Source organism: Fukomys damarensis, unplaced genomic scaffold (assembly GCF_012274545.1).
Source record: "Fukomys damarensis isolate Sample0158 unplaced genomic scaffold, DMR_v1.0_HiC HiC_scaffold_24, whole genome shotgun sequence".
Classification (NCBI taxonomy): Eukaryota; Metazoa; Chordata; class Mammalia; order Rodentia; family Bathyergidae; genus Fukomys; species Fukomys damarensis.
In genome coordinates this window covers 14,171,168-14,190,336 of record NW_022900936.1, presented here as the reverse complement: position 1 = coordinate 14,190,336, position 19,169 = coordinate 14,171,168, and the positions used below count along the sequence as shown (strand labels likewise).

The 19,169-nt window shown below is 36.1% G+C and overlaps 1 protein-coding gene across 1 annotated transcript in view; it reads right to left on the bottom strand.

Moving 5' to 3' along the window:
• The window catches only part of Ltn1 (listerin E3 ubiquitin protein ligase 1), a 56,935-nt gene that overhangs the window by 13,843 nt on the left and 23,923 nt on the right, over nt 1–19,169 (bottom strand). Inside the window, exons 13-25 of the mRNA XM_010608574.2 lie at nt 18,807–19,046; nt 17,187–17,340; nt 16,112–16,256; nt 15,550–15,736; nt 13,856–14,015; nt 13,170–13,274; nt 9,233–9,375; nt 8,467–8,602; nt 8,126–8,270; nt 6,825–7,038; nt 6,120–6,357; nt 5,538–5,612; nt 3,121–3,307 (exon numbers count right to left, since the gene is read on the bottom strand). Of these exons, the coding sequence (XP_010606876.1) occupies nt 3,121–3,307; nt 5,538–5,612; nt 6,120–6,357; nt 6,825–7,038; nt 8,126–8,270; nt 8,467–8,602; nt 9,233–9,375; nt 13,170–13,274; nt 13,856–14,015; nt 15,550–15,736; nt 16,112–16,256; nt 17,187–17,340; nt 18,807–19,046 (2,129 nt within the window). The remainder of the gene's footprint in view (nt 1–3,120; nt 3,308–5,537; nt 5,613–6,119; nt 6,358–6,824; nt 7,039–8,125; nt 8,271–8,466; nt 8,603–9,232; nt 9,376–13,169; nt 13,275–13,855; nt 14,016–15,549; nt 15,737–16,111; nt 16,257–17,186; nt 17,341–18,806; nt 19,047–19,169) is intronic.

Genomic DNA, 19,169 nt, shown 5'->3' with positions numbered 1-19,169 from the left:
ATTTTGAGATAGGGTCTCACTATGTAGTTGAGGCTGACCTGGAACTCACTATGTAGCCCAGGGTGGTCTCGAACTCACAGCGATCCTCCTGCCTCAGCCTTCCGAGTGCCGGAATTACAGGTGTGCTCCACCACACCTAGCTTACAATGTGCTGCTTTTAACTTGTGTTTCTGCCATTATTCGGAAGGTCATACTCCACATTTCATAAATGAATTATCTTTGACCATTTCATCTCTAAATTATCTATTCAAATCTTTGTCACACTTTTCAATTTAAACGTGTTTACTGATTTGTAGGTGCTATTTATACATTATAGATAAAAATTCCTTATTAATTTGCAAATGTGTTCTCCTATTTTATCATCTGTTCTTGTCATTGTTTTTGTTAAGTGCACAGATTTCAACAAGGGTAAGCACATTCACCTCAAATAACTTATCTCCAGAACTCTTTGGAGTTCTTAAAACTGAAGCCCCACTCATTAAACAAGTTTCCCATTAGCCGGGTGTGGTGGTGTACACCTGTAATCCCAACACTCAGGAGGCTGAAACAGGAAGATCTCCGTGAGTTCAAGGCTAGCCTGGACTACACAGTGAGACCCTTTAAAAAAAAAAAAAAGTGCCCCCTTCCAGCCCAACAACCACCATTTTACTTTCTGTCTCTGTGAATTTAACTATTCTAAGGTAGCTCAGATTAAGTGAACTCATGGGTATTTGCTATTTTATGACTTATTTCATTCCATAGAATGTCCTTAACCTTCATACACATTGCAGTGTATGTCAGAATCTTCTTCCTTTGAAGGACTGAATAATACTCCATACCTCATTATTTTATGTTTATTCATTCACTCACTGATAGGCTCTTAAATTGCTCGATGTTTCAACTCTTATAAATTCAAATACCCATCTGTTCCTTCATGGATTCTGAATTTCGTGCTTTATATTCTTCCCCATAGCAGAACTGTATAGTCTCTTATTTCCTCTAACACTAAGAATAGGCCTATTCTTTACCTTTTTTGTTTTGTTTTGTTTTTTGTTGCTGTATCGTTTTTGTTTTGTTTTTGGGTACTGGATATTGAACCTAGGGGAACTGTATAACTAAGCTACATCTTCGGCCCTTTTTACCTTTTTTTTTTTTTTTTTTTTTTTTTTTTTGTTTTGGAACCCAGAAATTCCATGTTAGGTATAGAAAAACTACCACACAGAAACCTGTACATGCATATTCACAGCAGTTCTATTCACAATAGCCAAAAAACAGGAGAAATAAGCTAAAGGTCTATTAACAAAGGAACAAAATATATTATGTCCAAACAATGAACTATTTTTCAGTCATAAAAAGAAAGGTAGTAGTAACACACGCCACAACATTGATGAGTCTTGAAAATATTGTGCTGGGCCAGGGATTTAGCTTGGTGGCACCACGCTTGCCTCACGAGTGCAAGGTCCTGAGTTCGATTCCCGGTGCAAAGGAAAATACTGTGCTAAGTGAAATCAGATACAAATGACCATGTATAGGAAACATCCAGAAGAGACAAAATCTATAGAGGTAGTTTAGAGGTTGCTAACCAACTGTAGGGTTTAAGAGGAAATGAGAAGTGATTACAAACAGGTATGAGTTTGCTTTTGGGATGCTGAGATGCTGAAAATGTTCTAAAATTAGACCATGGAAATAGTTGCACAACTCTATACAGATAGTGGAAACATGAAACTATAAATTACTAAACTTCACGGTACATGAAATGCATTTTAGTAAAGCTTAGGAGGGGGCTTTTCCTGATCAATTCTATTTGGTAGGGGCTTTTCTGAGAAGAAAATTAATGATTTAGGAACTAAAGTTTTTTTGTGTTTTTTTTTAAAGAGTCTCATTTCAGGATTCAACTAATTAGTATTATTTGGTGTTTTCTGGTCTATGCACTCACAGTTCAGTTCAGGTTCAGGTACAGCAATAAATGGTGCCATGTCATTCTTTGCAGTCCTGCCTCACTCTTGACCATGAAAGGATGACACAGGACCATTTTCCTAATTTCTAAATATAAGATGATAAAAACAAATTTCTTATCAGAAGCCTCCATCTGCTATACTTCTTCTACATATCAGTATTTTAAGAAACAAATGTGAAAGCCCAACATGGAACTTTTGGAACACAGTAGCAGCAAATAAAATTAGCTTAAGTCACACACATAAATGACAAGACTGGAGAATGAATCTACTTGGCTACTAGATCAGTGCTGCCTCTGCCATTTGCTCTTCCCCTGCTATCTACAAATGGAAAGATGTACAGACTGATATATTTGTACATAAAATATAATTGATGAATCCTGAAATATTACATTAGAAAAGAAGGCAACAAATATTCACACTTTAAATAAGAAAAGACAAAATATTTTTATATTCATCTGTCAGAAGGCATATTTACAACGAGGCTGATTCAGTCAAAGTTTGAGTTTTTTAAAAGAGGGGCCTTTTGGGCCAGGGATTTAGCTCAGTGGTTCCACTGCCCAGTTCACAAGCACAAGGACCCGAGTTCAATCCCAGTTACCAAAAAAAAAAAAAAAGAAAAGAGGGACCTTTCTAAAAGAAATAAAAACTATAGAGAAGGTCTTTCTACTTTCTTCCTGGACTATTAGTCTTTCTTCCTAGTGTGAAACAACAGGGACATCTAGTGGCTTCTAGAATAATCTGGGCAAACTATCTTTTAGAAATAACACTCTGAATTACACAGATAATGTTTCATAGATATTCCTCTGAGACAGATATTTTCCTTCGTAACTCAATGCCCTCCCACTGAGCTACATCCCCAGCTCTTTTTATGTTCCCTATAATCAAAGAACTCAGTAACTGCATTAAGTTAGAAAGAAACGAGCCATCCACAATTCACAGATTAATTCTGGAAAAGAGAAGTACATTTGGAGGAGTGAGAGTAGTAACAGAAGTAAGCTTAATAGAATGTCTGAGGTTAATGGGTAACATTAGGCAGATCCTCTTATCCAAAAGGAGGGAAGGAGGGTAAAGTACAGAAACAGAGCACATTAGGGTAGAACTGTCCAAGGTTGCCATCTAGGGTCAGTCCCCAGCACTGCAAAAAAAAAAGAAAGAAACAAGAAAAAGGGTGTTATATATTTACCTGAGATGAAGCAGCTTTGAAGAAAGTAAGTATTAATTTCCAAGTAAGGAGATAGCCCAGAACGTAACAGAAGTCTTCACTCAGTGGCTTAATGGTAACTATCTGTCCCACAGGAATACAACCCAGAATGTTTTCCAGTAAGTCCTCTTGAGTGCTCAGAAGAGACATCAGTATGGCTGGTGGTGACCTAAAAAGAAATGATGAAATGGTGTCATTTTCTCCATAACTTCTCCCTGAAAAAACTGATAGTATTTATAAACTCCAAACACTGTAGAAATATCTTTCTATTTTCTAAAAACCTTTAAAAATGCTCCCCTCTATAGTCTGATTTTTACTCATTTCACGTAAAGACAACTATGATATGCTACAGAAATATGGACCATAGATGTCAGCACTTAAAGAGACTTTTAGAAAACATCTATTTCAACTTCTTTTTTATAGATAAAAAAGCAGGGCTGGGGATTTAGCTCAGTGGTTCCGCTGCCTGCCTTCGAAGTGTAAGGACCCGAGTTCGACTCCCGGTACCAAAAAAGCCCCCCAAAAAACAAAAAAACCCTGTATAGATATAAAAGCAAAACAAAACAAAAAGCACATTACCCAGGAAGCCAAATGAATGATCCAGAAGCTAGTGAAAGGAAGTAGTGCTTCCACATTACCAAGTCGTTTATCACATTATAAAGGGCAAAGCGAGGAGTAAGATTTTACACTGTGTCACTTCATTTTTCTAATCTACTGCATACCATCTATCACTTAGCAGCATAGGAGATGCCATAATCATCACAATTTATCAGAAGGATAAACACAGGAAATAATCATGAGGTTTCTTTAAAGTCATAAGTCTGTATTCTCTTCTTAGGAAATTTAACATGCTCATTAGTTCACGATAACCTAAGTTAATTTTCTTCTTGAACTACTGAACTCATTAACAATCTCAATGAGCTTCTGAGATTTTCAAAAAATGCATATTTATCACCTTTTTAAGCTCTCTTCTCTGTAATACTCTATTTTTTCTCTCTTTTTACCTCTAGTCTGTCTTCTCCTGTGGCTTCCTTTCCCACCCCCACCGACTCAGGCCTTAAAGATTCTGCCCTCGTGTCTTCAGCACTGTGATGTCACATACCGACCCTTCTCTAGTCCGTACAAACAACAGCTCTGAAATCTCTCCACTTCCCACAATGCCTGCAACGCACTGTCATTAGAAATGGCATCCTCCTGCTTCTCCCTCTCTCTTTCTCTCTCTTTGTTGTTGTACTGGGGACTGAACCCAGGGCCTTCACACTGTGCTACACTGCCACGCTGTTTTGTACCTTTTGTATTTTGAAACAAGGTCTTGCTAAGTTCCCAGGGCAGGACTTGAATTTGCAGTCCTCTTGCCTTAGCCTCCCAGAGTGCTGGGATTCCAGGCGTGTGACACCACACTTGTTTCAGATGCTTCTCTTTACAATTCACTCTTCATTATTGTCACTTAGCTGGCAGTACCCATCTCATACTGTATTTCCAAAATCCTTTCAAAAACACCATTTTAAGGCCATCTATTAAATACTCTTCCAGTTTCACTTTCCATTATACCCACCTCCTATGCACACAGTACCTCACCTTTTATTTTATTCCACAAATAAGCACTACTTATATATGAGTTTGCTATAGGCCAGGAATGACTATGGGTGATGTGAATATGATTAGGAATAAGTGACAAAAATTCCCACCTGACAAACTTCCTTCCCTCACAGAGTTTACATCCCAGTAAAGGAAGATACTGACAGTTTAATAAAAAAAAGTGGCAAACACTCAACATCATCCACACACCTCCTCGACATTCGTGCCCTGGTAACTTTGAACAAGGTGTTTCTTAACTTACATCATACTGTCTTCCTTGTCCTGCGAAAATGTTACCTAACCTTAAAAGATAGTTTAACGCATCTCTTCCTCAAGAGCAAGTCTTCTCTTCATGATGTACATTAATTGTGTCTCCATGACATGGTATTCACCCGTTTTCTCAGCACTTCTCATACACTGTATATTCGATAATGGCTAAGACAGTAGATTATAAAATCCTTAAGAAAAAGAATGTATTCACTAAACACTATTCTCCCCTCAACATTTAATAAATACTATGGACAAAGTAAGCATTCAACAGATATTCCAACTGATACACTGCTTCTACAACTGCTATGTGGCCAGAGTTTTAGTGAAAGTGGCACACTGGAAACATGATTTAGGAATGATTAAGTGACACAATCTTTTGAGTAAACTCTAGATTTCATTTGTATCTTACAGATAACTTTAAAAAGGTCTATCTGTAGAACTGATATGTATTCTAAACTTAAAGTTGCTGTGTTGTTTCAGTCTTCCAAAAACGTACAGGTAGATTATGAGAATGTAATATACCAAGTTATAAAAAGAAAAATAAAACTTACAAGGCTGGTTCTTCTTCTTCATCTCCATAGGACTTTAGATTATCCTGGTCATACTGTGGTAATTCAGGCATCAACCTGGAAGTGGAAGATTATATTGAAATAGTTTATATTAAATTTTCCATTTTTAAATCATGTTTAAGAGCAGAAAGACTTAATACTTATTCTGTAATAAATTAAACTTTTTTTGATATATATATTTTTTTGGAGATGGGGGGGTCTCACTATGTAGTTCAGGCTTGCTTGAACTCAGTATAGACCCCAGGATGGCCTCGAACTCAGTGATGCTCCTGCTTCAGCTTCCCAAGTGCTGGGATTACAGGTGTGCACCACCACACTTGGCAATAAGTAAAACTTTCAGTGGTTTTTTTTTTTCTGAAATAATTACCTAAATGGCTAGACTACCTAAATAGGAACTGTGTAAGGAAAAAAATGACCTAGAATATCAAACAACTTGACACTCCTGTAGTCAGATCTCCTTTTTATTTTTAAATTGACTTTTAAATGAAAGTAAAAAGTATGTATATATACATATACATGCACACACACTTATATGAACACTATAACATTCATAAGACTTCTTACTTGTAGAGCATATGATAAACAGCAATTTGCACAGGCCTAGCTCTGAAGAGAAGTAACGGGACCAACGTATTTAACAAAGTCTGGAGATTTTCTGGCAAGTTTGTTTTGGGGCCAGTCCCTAATTTTTTGAGAAGTTTGTGACTCAACAGCTGATCCTTTGAGATGTACGTTAACGTTTCACACATGGGCTTCAGCATTGCATTTTCAAAGGTAGTTTCAGACAGATCTTTATTTTCTCCTGGTAACACAAAAGAAAAACAGGTATATATCCCAAAAGAAAGTTAGTAATATCAGTATAGGTTGACTGATTCGTAATCACATGTCACTTAATAAAATGAAATGAAAACCAGATCATAAACATTACAGCAGTCCTAACTAGGTACATGAACTGAATACATACTTTAGTTTAGCTCAACTGTTTCAGTGACCTATTTCACCTTTTGAAAAAACACATCTTCAGTAGAGGCTCCAGGCATTTAACTTAGTTCATGTTGTATGAATTACTATTATTTTAATTTGCAACAATTTTTAGATACCTTGCCATTTTTTAATGCATGTCAGTACTGCAGCAGCACACACGCCGCTTCCAAGAATCCAAGCTTTCTCTTCTAGCTCTTTCATTATATAGTACCATTTGCAATTTGTTTTAAAATATTCAACAAATCATTTTCAATGAATCTCATTACTGTGTCCTTTTTCACTTGCCTGTAACAGTCACCAAGAGAGGTAAAAGCAAACTGTGGATGCCTTGGGAAAAAAATTCTTTCCATTCACTGATGAGATTTACAGGAAGGTTGGCAATAGTTTCTGGAGTGGCTGAATCAAAAAAAGCACTGAGATCACAGGCCAAATCGCAACTGACACAGGCAAAGCGTTGTACAAGTGGAACAGAATACAGTGCCTGATTCTCATTTGTTGTCTAGAGAAACAACAGAAATGGAATAGGTAAACCAGAACACTACAAATAAAGACAATACAGAGAAACTTGCATGCATTTTTCTGGATTTAAAAATAAGCAGTTAAAGTCTAGGGAGAAATTTATATATTTTATATCAACACAACTTTCTTTCAAAATTAAGTATTAGGAATTATAATCATTAATAAACAATTTTTCTCAAATGGCCTTTCTGAAATTTCCTGATCATAGAAAGAAAATAATATCATTTACTATCTTCAGTTTACTATGGAAGGAAATACCATCTAATTTACTCAGAAAATAATGTCATCTACTACTTAGAGTGCAAAATATTAACAGAACATTTCTAATCACCCCAGTAACCCTACAAGTTGCACTTTTTTTTGGTTTTTTGAGACAAGGTCTCACTGTGTAGTTGAGGCTGGCCTTGAACTCAGTATGTAGAACTCACTTAGAGCGATCCTCCTGCCTCAGCTTCCTGAATGCTGGTATTATAGGTATGCGCCACCAGGCCCAGCTCAGTTATTTTAAAACTAAACTGAGGCTCAAACGAGTCAAGCTTAAAATTTGAAGTTACACAGCCAATAAGCAAAACAGAAACTCAAACCCATTTAATTCTGACTTGCTGTCCTGCAGCCACCAAGTACTATGCCTCTGCTGTTGCTTTGAGTCATAAAAAGAACACAACTTCCCTCTTAATTTGCATATCTTTCCTACATTACTCTGGCAATACTGTCACAGTGTATTTTTTAAATGATTTAATTATATCCACCCAAAAATCCCAAAAACCATATCAAGAAAAGATAACTACTTTCAAAGGCTAAATTACAAATATTAAATTAAAATAAGCTAATGGAAAGAACATTTTAATAGCAGTTAGTAGATGCAGTTACTAAATGATAACGGCAGTAATTAAATTGCATCATTTTTCTGGTTTGCCAAATAGTAGCTGGTGCGGAGAATATTAACAAAGTATTTTAAATGTTTCCAAAAGAATTAATTACTATGTTATTTAAAGAATGAGTAAATAGCTGTGATATAAAGTATACACAAAGAAGCAACAGAGGTAATGACTCCTCAGGTTAATTACCTCCAACCAAGCCAACATGGAGCACATGATGAAGTCCCACTCACTCTCTGCCAAGGGAGAGGAGCAGTATCTCAGAAACAGGCAAAGGAACCGGATTATTTCTATATTTATACCCAGTACCTCCGGATTTGCTTCTGAAAGATTACTGTGATAAAGATAAGAAACAAAATAATGAAAATTCAAAAAGCATGTAACAACTATAGTGACGCTAGAAAATATTCCCTTTTAAGTCGTATAGATGACTACTTTCCATATCTACCATCCTACAAACTTTAACTGTAACATACACAATACGGGTCCATATTAGATACAGGGAGGAATACAGATAAAGCATCACCTACCAAGTGAAAAGAAAAATATCTTCGTGTTCTTTCTTCCAGGATATTATAATTTTTAATACACCATGCAGTAGTTCTCCATCATCAATACTTCTGGTTTGCAGGCAAGAATTAAAAATGGCCAAATGCCCAAAACCTCCTAAAGTAAAATTCAAAATGAAAATTTAAAGAAAAGTTTATTTTTACAAATTACATCGTTATTATAAATTTCAATAACTCCACAGGAGAGAGACCTCTCCTCCGTACTCAGCACTTGGTACAAAACAGAATTAGTGGAAGTGGGACCAGGCTACATGATGCTGTACTGTTTTGTGTCAGGACATATCTCTACTGAACTCTCTTAAGAACAGTAAAACGGCATGACATAGAGTGCAAAGCTAAATAAGGACAAAACTGAACATACTATTCTATAATTCACACAGTACTCCACAGACATCTATCCAGCAAGTTCTTAGAGGGCACACCCTTTAGAATGGTCAATTAGGGGAAATGAGGCACAGCTTTAAGATACAGGAAGAAAAGAAATGAGCAAAGGGTACTTGTGGGCATAAATCTTCCCTTGAAGCATTTGTGTACTACAAAATAATAGCCACATCTTCAGGTAAGACTCACCCTAGCAATTGTCAACTTATGTAACAAAAGTATAAAGTAGGAACAAGTAAGTTAACTCCATTTATCTCTACTACAACTGATTTTACATATTAAGAAACATTTCTTTAACGTCAAGCAACAATTTAATTAGTGAAATATTTATTATCAAGCAACTAACCATTAGTACTGCAAAGATCTTCCTTAGTCCAGCCCAAAAGAGCAGGTATGCATTGAGAACTGAATTCTTTCTTTTCTTCTTTTGATAAAAATGGACAGAGACTTTGAATGGTATGTAAATAACCTTCTGTTAGTGGAAAGAAACTGTTTAAAGGAAAAACATGAATATTTATATGTGCAGTTAGTTATTTCATACAATTCCCCTTATTCTGACTATTCAAAAAGACTAATAAATCCACTATATAAACCACTTGTATAGAAAAAAATAAAACAATCTTAACAAGATACACAGCTACACATTTCTGATAAAATTTTAGAATTTTCTGCTTCCTCTTTTATGCATATTTCTAATTTTTGAAATGACAATATACGTTTTCCCTATGACTGACTGATTTATTTGTTTGTTTGTTTGTTTGTTTATTTATTTATTTTTATTTATTTATTGGTACCAGGGATCAAACTCTGGACCTTGCATTTGTGAGTCAGGCGGAGGCACCATTAAGCTAAATCCCTGGCCCTCCTTTATGATTTTTTAAAACTGTAACAGCAGGCTAAATGGTCAGTGGCACAGTGCTTGCCTAGCATGCATTAGGTCCTAGGTTGAATCCGCAGCACTGAAAGCACACACGTGTGCAAGCACACACATACACACTAGCAACATGCAATTATGCTCTGTTTAAGAGTTAGTTGACTCAGCTAGGTTAGCGGCACACACCTGTATTATCAGTACTTTGGGAGGCTCAGACAGAAGGATCACAAGATCAAGCCCAGCCTGGGCCACTTATGACTCAGTAGGACCTTGTCTCAAAATAAAAAATAAAAGCCTGAGGATGTAGCTCAGTGGGAAGGCCTTAGGTTCTATTCCCAGTACCTTGGGAAAAAAAACCAGTTCATTTAAACAGTACCAATTTTGGCACTGCACTGATATTTACATACACATATATGCATATATATTTGGGTTTTACTGACATAAACAATATCACACTAAATATAATCTATTATTTGTCACATTTTATAGATCTACATCAGAACATATCAAATATATTCTATTTCAAAGCTAAATGATTTGAATGTATATTTTAATTTAAAATTGCCTTCCAAAAAAGCCTAACAAATTTATACCTTCACCAAAAATGTATACGTGACTAATAAATTTTTAAGACTTAAAAAATATGGTAGATAAAATGTGCTTTTTTTTTTTTTGTATTTTGAGATAGGGTCTCACTATGTAGTTGAGGCTGACCTGGAACTCACTATGTAGCCCAGGGTGGTCTCGAACTCACAGCGATCCTCCTGCCTCAGCCTTCCGAGTGCCGGAATTACAGGTGTGCTCCACCACACCTAGCTTACAATGTGCTGCTTTTAACTTGTGTTTCTGCCATTATTCGGAAGGTCATACTCCACATTTCATAAATGAATTATCTTTGACCATTTCATCTCTAAATTATCTATTCAAATCTTTGTCACACTTTTCAATTTAAACGTGTTTACTGATTTGTAGGTGCTATTTATACATTATAGATAAAAATTCCTTATTAATTTGCAAATGTGTTCTCCTATTTTATCATCTGTTCTTGTCATTGTTTTTGTTAAGTGCACAGATTTCAACAAGGGTAAGCACATTCACCTCAAATAACTTATCTCCAGAACTCTTTGGAGTTCTTAAAACTGAAGCCCCACTCATTAAACAAGTTTCCCATTAGCCGGGTGTGGTGGTGTACACCTGTAATCCCAACACTCAGGAGGCTGAAACAGGAAGATCTCCGTGAGTTCAAGGCTAGCCTGGACTACACAGTGAGACCCTTTAAAAAAAAAAAAAAGTGCCCCCTTCCAGCCCAACAACCACCATTTTACTTTCTGTCTCTGTGAATTTAACTATTCTAAGGTAGCTCAGATTAAGTGAACTCATGGGTATTTGCTATTTTATGACTTATTTCATTCCATAGAATGTCCTTAACCTTCATACACATTGCAGTGTATGTCAGAATCTTCTTCCTTTGAAGGACTGAATAATACTCCATACCTCATTATTTTATGTTTATTCATTCACTCACTGATAGGCTCTTAAATTGCTCGATGTTTCAACTCTTATAAATTCAAATACCCATCTGTTCCTTCATGGATTCTGAATTTCGTGCTTTATATTCTTCCCCATAGCAGAACTGTATAGTCTCTTATTTCCTCTAACACTAAGAATAGGCCTATTCTTTACCTTTTTTGTTTTGTTTTGTTTTTTGTTGCTGTATCGTTTTTGTTTTGTTTTTGGGTACTGGATATTGAACCTAGGGGAACTGTATAACTAAGCTACATCTTCGGCCCTTTTTACTTGCGCTTGTGAAGCAGGCAGCAGAACCACTGTGCTAAATCCCCAACCCCCCTTTTAATTTTTGAGACAGAGGCTAAGTTGCCCAGGCTGGGCTTGAACTTTTGATCCCCCTGCCTCACACTTTCAAAATACTAGGATTAACAATGCACTGAAAATACAGACTAATACAACTATTTTTATAATTTATCTTTTCATCTCCCTTTGTGTTAAGTGTAATTGTAATTTTGATAAAATTTATAGTTTTGTTTTCATCATGAATAGAATCTCTTTATTCCCACACCATATTTGAATTGCTAAATAAGAAACTTACTGATTTTTCCATATCAAATATCTCTCAATAATTAGCCCTAATTATTCTTAATTCTGTAATACTTTTATAATCAAAAAAAGCATGCTCACAATTAAAAGCCAGTATCACGTTGCATGATTCCATTTATGTAACATTTGTAAATGACAAAACTACAGAAATAGAGAAGAGATTAGTGGTTACTCAGGGTTAGGAGAAAGGGAGGTGGCTACGGCTGTAAACGAGGACCCTTCTGATGAGACCGTCGTACCCACTGCCTGTCACAGTCACACACAGGTGTGCGTGTAACCCTGTCAAGTGCACTGGATCGGTGCCATTTTCTTGGTTGTGAAATTATACTACAGTTTTGCAAAGTGAAGCCACTGGGGAAAACTGGATGAAGAGTACACCTATTATGTCTTATTCTTTGCACTGTTTTCATTCTTCGTATAATTTCTTACCACTGTAAGTCAATCTAGGGACTTCAAGAAAAATGATACTGAGACATATGCATAAGGTTTAAAAAAATCAAAATTAAATTTAGAATTCACTATGCCAGAACATATACACATCTTTTCAGATTTCTTAGGGAATCAGTAAATTCAAAATGCTTGATGGAACATCTCAGCTAAGTATTCAATTTGAATGCTGGGCTTCTTCAGCCTATCCAACCCTATATTGTACTGCTTTGTCTTAACACATTACGTACTTTCATAATGTATTTCAACATGCTGACCCTCATTTAAAAAAGCAATTCACCTACCACCTCCACATAGAAGACCTGTGCTGGGATGAGAAAAAAAAATAGATTTCTACCAGAAAGACTTCTGGCGGAGAGAGAATGGGTTTATAAAATGCTACCTGTTGTAAAAATATTGTACAACAAAGTGTTGTTAAAGTTAAATATGCTTCAATTAAAAAAAAAGGGGGGCCATGTCTCTAACCTAAAACAATTTAAGTTGGTTTTGGTCCTTTTTTTTTTCCAGCTGTAATTGAGTTTATTGATACATTTTAGGGATACAGTACAGTTACATTCATTGTTGGGATCTTGTACCACTACATGACAAGTCTTGCTTCTCATTTTTTCCCCTTCCCTGCCCTCCCTTTACCCCCTCCTTCCCTCCCCATCTACAAGCACTTTATTTCCATCTTTTCTTTATCTCACATTTTTTTCTTTTGTTTTTGGTCTTTACTTCTTATTTCTTTTAATTTTTTCATTTCCCAAACCTGTTTTCTTGATTCATTATACATTGTTCATCAAATGGGGATTGTCAAGGTGAGCAATTATAAGAAATTATAAATTAAAAACATTTTAAATAAGAGTACCTTTCTTTTCTTTTATAATGTGGTTTTACTTCCTCAGGTGAAACGCTTCGGGAATGGATCAACTTAGCAATAATAAGGGACCATAGTGCACCATTTTCCCTAGATCTAAATAAGGAAAAAAAATATATTGTATCATCAAACGATTCTTACTAAGTTTTTAAACACTATCTGTATTCCTTTTCCAGAATTAAATCGTGTTATAAAGGCATCAATTCACCCAAAATTTTGTACCCAAGCAACTACCATCACTGTCCCAAAGATTAGGAGTTTAGACTTTCAATACTTCACAACTGAAACAGAGCTCTCTCTCCAAGGTAATCCCAATGTCCTTCAATCCCACGCACCTGTACACCTATTACAACAGCTAACGCAAAGGCTGACTGTGAGAGCAGCCAGAAGATGGGTAACACACAACAAATTAAAGCAATTTGTACAGGTTTCCATTTCTATTTCATCTGCACCCTAACTGTATTTATCAATTTAATAGTTTAGGAAAGGTCCAAAAATCTCCACTGGAAGGTTAAATCAAATATTTAATAACCATAAAGTGTTATAATTAAGAGGGATTATTCAGATCGGCCGTTTCACTGAAGCACTGGCATGAAATGGGCTTAAATCTTACAGAAGGCAAACCCATGAACAAGTAAAATAACTATTTAAAAAAACAAATTAAAATAGATTCTTACCTGTTAAATAGCAGTTGCAAAACACCAGGAGAAATACGAAGTACACATAAATTATCATATGTAATATTCATTTTTTGAAGCATTTCACAATATCCAGTTACAAAACTTGGTGGATTGTCTAGTTCTTCACACCACTGCAGCGAATAGAGTAGTTCTGCGGCTAAGAGAATGGAAAGCGCCACTGAGCAACTGCACATGTGAGAAATCCTCCAACACTTTCATTTCTCTGCCCCATTTTCTAACAACACTGATCACTCACCTCAAAATATCTACGAACTGAATGTCAAATCTGCTTTGAAATGTCCAAGGACAGTGAAAACTGAGAGCAGCTTTCTAATATGAAATATCAACCTTGGTAGGCACAGAGGCCTATATGTGTGGTCCCAGCTATTCAGGAGGCTGAAGCAGGAGACCAGCTTGCACAATTTAGTCAGACTCCATCTCAAAAACCAAATAAAAGAAAAACAGCAGCCCTCTTCCAAAGGGGACAATTCTTAGTCTTTTTCCTCATCATTTAGGAATTGAAAGAAGCTAGATATTGTTACACCAATTATAACTATTTCAAGAAGTTTCACAGGTATTATACAATTAAAGGAGTGAAGAGCTGAAACTATCAAAGCCAATCTGGTTTTTAAAAAAAAAAAGGAAATAGTATGAAATGGTTAAAAAAAGCACAGGCCTCAGTACCAGTCTGGTCTGGATTCAAATCTCTGTCTTGACCTACAAATACATAATCATCAGTTAAGACACTAAAATTTTACTTCATACGATGGTTGTGAGAATTAAATGACCAAACTATTACAGAACCTTGCAGTAACAGGTTTCTAAATCAGAAATATTCACAAATCCCTTTTATAGCACCATGTGTGGAGCGTAAAATCAGAAGCTTTAAGACCTGATCCAAAACCAAGTGACCCTAGTCAAATCAGGACAACAAGAATAACAACCATAGTATTTGACAGAAACATGCGATGAAAGACTAAATGACACTACCGTTTGTAACTACTGCAGTAACAAAATGAACAAAAATAAATCATTTCTCTAATTTCCAGTTATGATTTTGAACAGACTGACTCTGAACAATGTAACCTGGCTACTTCTTTGTTCTTAAGTAAATGTGGATGGAGCTGGCTGACAAAAAAGGTGTTCTGGCTTTCTTCACAGACGCAATATTTTCCCTACTACATGGTAACTGTGCTACAGCTGAAGGCTTATAACGACACTGACACAGGATTTGTGTAAATCGTCTTAAAGAAGACACACCATTTCTCACAGTTCTTAGCCGTGTACTATACTGGGGACCGAGGTGTTCTTGAGGCTCAATTTGTCAGGAAAATACCAAGTGGCTGGTGAATTCTCAAGTATAGGGGGTCAAACACCAAAGGATAATTCAGAAGCCTTGATTAAACACCCACCTCCTTGGGGTATTGCCGTAGTATCTGCTGGTTTGTACTGATGTCACACTAGCTTGACCCATCATCTCATACCAAACTACCAGGTCCGCTCACGAGACTACAGCAAGATTTCAGTGTTCACAATTTAACATTTATCACTTAAGTAACCTAGTGTCCCACCACCAAGACAGTCAATAAAAACCTATAATTATTGAATTAGATCTAAATTGCAGCTAAATCAAAATTACTTTAAAACTGTATGCACTTGTACATTTTATCTGAATCTTCAGGTATACTTACTTATTTCCTCAAGTACATTATTTTCTAGAACTATTTTCTTCTTCAGTGCAACTAACGTCATTTTGCTCAACAGTGCCGAAGTACACAAATGGCTGGGAAGTGTCTTTGTATCTTGTTCTTTAAAATCTGTTTTGAAACATTCATAATTTAAACTCAATCTTCCTTCTAAAAGAGGTCTGTGTAACCACTGTAAAAGGAAAACATTAGATTATGTACAAGATAATTAGGTATTACAATTCAGAATTGCTATGCAATTCAGACAGGAGACAAAATGGATTACTAGAATAGTTTATTAGTTAAAAGCTTCCGAAACCTAAAAGTTTGGTTTTTATTACAGAAAACTATCAATACATATATTTCTTTAAGACTCCTTAGGGGAATAACCAAGTCTTAATGACCAAATGATGTACTGCAAACATCAAAAGTCCAATATGAGTATTCAGAAAAATAAAGACAAAACAAGATGCGTATATTTTTTCCTCAGGATAAAATAAAAAAGTACTCAAGCCTCATGAAATGCAAACTCCACACTGACACATGCGCTCTCCAATCTCAAACACACCTGAACTGGAAGAGACTGTCTCATATTTTCCCACTCAGTGTTGCTGGGCAGTACGCTTCCAATATAAACTCCCAGAAGAGAAGCATCTTCACTCTCCACAAGTGTATTTAGCAAATCATCAACAGCAGACAAGAGGACCTGTAGACTGAAAAAAAGTGCAAAGATCTTAGTTGTAGTCATGCGATGAGTAGCTTGAACACTTTAGAACACAGTAAGTACCCTATGACAGGTAAAAGCAGCCGGGCATGGTGGTGCATGCTTGTAGTCCCAGTATGTGCGAGGCTGAGACAGGAGACTGCCATGAGTTTGAGGCCAGCCTGGGCTACATAGTGAGTTCAAGGCCAGCCTGAAATACACAGCAAGACCCTGTCTCAAAAAGGAAAAAAAGAGAGAAGAGATCCTTACCTCCTTCTAGACCAGTGGTGGCGAACCTATAGCACACATGTGACACTGGACTGGTTGTATCACTGAAAGCTCTACAAGGTTCACCATCACTGCTCTAAACATGTACAGAGAGATACAGAGTCAAACTGGGAATGTAATCCCGTATTTATGATTTGAAATACAGTGCAGTTTCTATACCGAAATGTAGGCCAGACTAATTTCAGATCAAATACTTCTGAAACACAGCTACTTTATCTCATGCAAACAGTACGACTATTTGATCTAATCCCAAAATCTTTTAGAAACAATGTTTTCACTCTCACTATATGCATTTAGGTATGATACCTGAAATATATTTTTAATCCAATACCTTAAAGCAGTGGCTACCTGTCCCAAAATAAATATCCCATATAATCAGTATGTGTGGTAACCATGAGAGGCACAAATAAAAATCCATACCAACTTTTAACAAGGATAGAGCCACCATCACATCACTGAGTACAAATTGGTGGACCGGCAGATTAAACAAATTATTTTTCACTGAAACATGTTTTTGGAAAAATTGGTTTGTATTTTATCTTTTAAGCCCGGTAGATCTCTTACATAACGAATCACTTCTCATAGGTACTCACACTACCGTGGAATTAAGCATAGAAACACACTGTGCAACTAACTGAGCACAGGGATTTACCTTGTATTATCCAAAGGTGAAGCCTGAACTTGCTGCTTCAGCCACAGAGCAGACAAACGCAGGAAGGTGCTCTGTCCGTGTGAGTCACTGGTTTTATGGACCAGTAAGTTTACACCAGAAAGACAAGTATTTTTCAGTTTACATGTTAGAAAATCTAAAATCAAGATATCAACAGGAATGTGTAATCTCACTGACTTGATTTTAATCCATATACAGTGTCTTTATGGTAGCATTTTAAAAAGAAAACACAAGTTAAAATTAAATTGCAAAAATAAATTACCTACAATAATGCAAATTAGCCCGTGCCAGTAAGTGTAAAATACTAAGAAACTGTCTTTTTGGATATGTAATTTTTTAAAATTATCTTTAAAGCAAAGGTGGGGGAGAAGGGCTTTCCATTAATAGAGGGGAGTTTTTTGGCAGCAGGCAAATATTTTATCGGTAGATCTTAGGTACACAATATGACGACACACACTCATCATTAGGAATCTGTACCTTTACATGACATATCTTGGTTCTGGTTCTTTTCTTTTTTCCCCATTCCCCTGCCCTCCCTTTAACCCTGCTACCCCTCCCCTATTTACAAAGGCTCTGTTTCCATTTACTCCTTTTCTCATATTTATTTCTTTCCCTTATTTCCTTTGCCCCCCTACACCTCCCACTTCCCCTTCTCCTTTGGACCTTTTCTTCCTATTTCACATTATCTATTATACATTTTTTGTTTGTTTTTTTGGTACCAGGGATTGAATTTGGGTCCTTGAGCTTGTGAGGCAAGTGGCAGAACCACTGAGCTAAATCCCCAGCCCCTCTATTATACATTTTGATCCTAATTTACACTTTCAGTTTCTCACACCAGAGAAACTATTCAGTATTTACACATGCGTGTCCTGTTTATTTTGCTTAAAGAGTACAGCCTCAAAGTGCATTCATTTAGCTATAAGGCTCTAGTTTCTCATTCTTTATTTTTTTTGGTTTTTTGAAACAGGGTCTTACTATGTAGTTGAGACTGAACTGGAACTCACTGAGTAGCCCAGGCTGCTCTCGAACTCACAGCGATCCTCCTGCCTCAGTCTCCAGAGTGCTGGGATTACAGGCGTGCACCACCACGCCCGGCAAGTTTCTCCTTCTTTATGGCTAAGTAGTACTCCATTTTATATATTAAAAAAACCACACATCTTCTTTATCCACTCTCCAGGTTTTTTTTTTAATGTTCCTTTCATAAATAAACCTGAATTAAACATAGGCTAAAAATATAGTCCTTACAATCTCATTTTCATATACATCAAAACTGAATATTTTTAATACTGAGTTATTATTATCCTTTTATGAATGCGATATCAAAAAATCAACTTGAAAGAGTTACTGAATGGACTGATTGTCAATCATCTGCTAATAGCCCCTACCAAAACAGTTCCCTTAATATCAGAGAAGTACTTTAGACTTAATGTCTACTTACACCTTTAATATGGTTTCTAAACTGAAAGTTTCTAAGACTGTAGCTATTAGCTCAAAATGCTCCATACACACTATGATTCAATTAATAAATCCTGGGCGCTTACACTCACAATGAAAGTCAGAGCCAGAGATTTCCAACTAAACATTTAAGCACTGGGCTATTACCTGGCAAATGTGTTTTTTCTTTACTTTGAGAACATAACTGAAAGAGAGTTAATAATAAATCTTCAGATGATGGCATTAGTAAGCATCCTTCTGCTGAGCTGAAATAGTTATAGGCCACATCACAAATAAAAGACACTGGTGAGTCACTCTTTTCAGCTTCTGACAAGTCCTTTGTTTTGGATAAAGTTTCATGAAGTTTAACAATAATTCTTTCAACATATACCTCTTCAATCAAGTAATCTAGAGAAAAAAAGCCCAAGCAAAAATTAGAAGACATTAACAGTGCATTTTTAAACATCTTACTTTTGGTTAGTAACCATGTTAGTCTTTTTTTTTTTTTTTTTTTTTTTTTTTTTTTTTGGG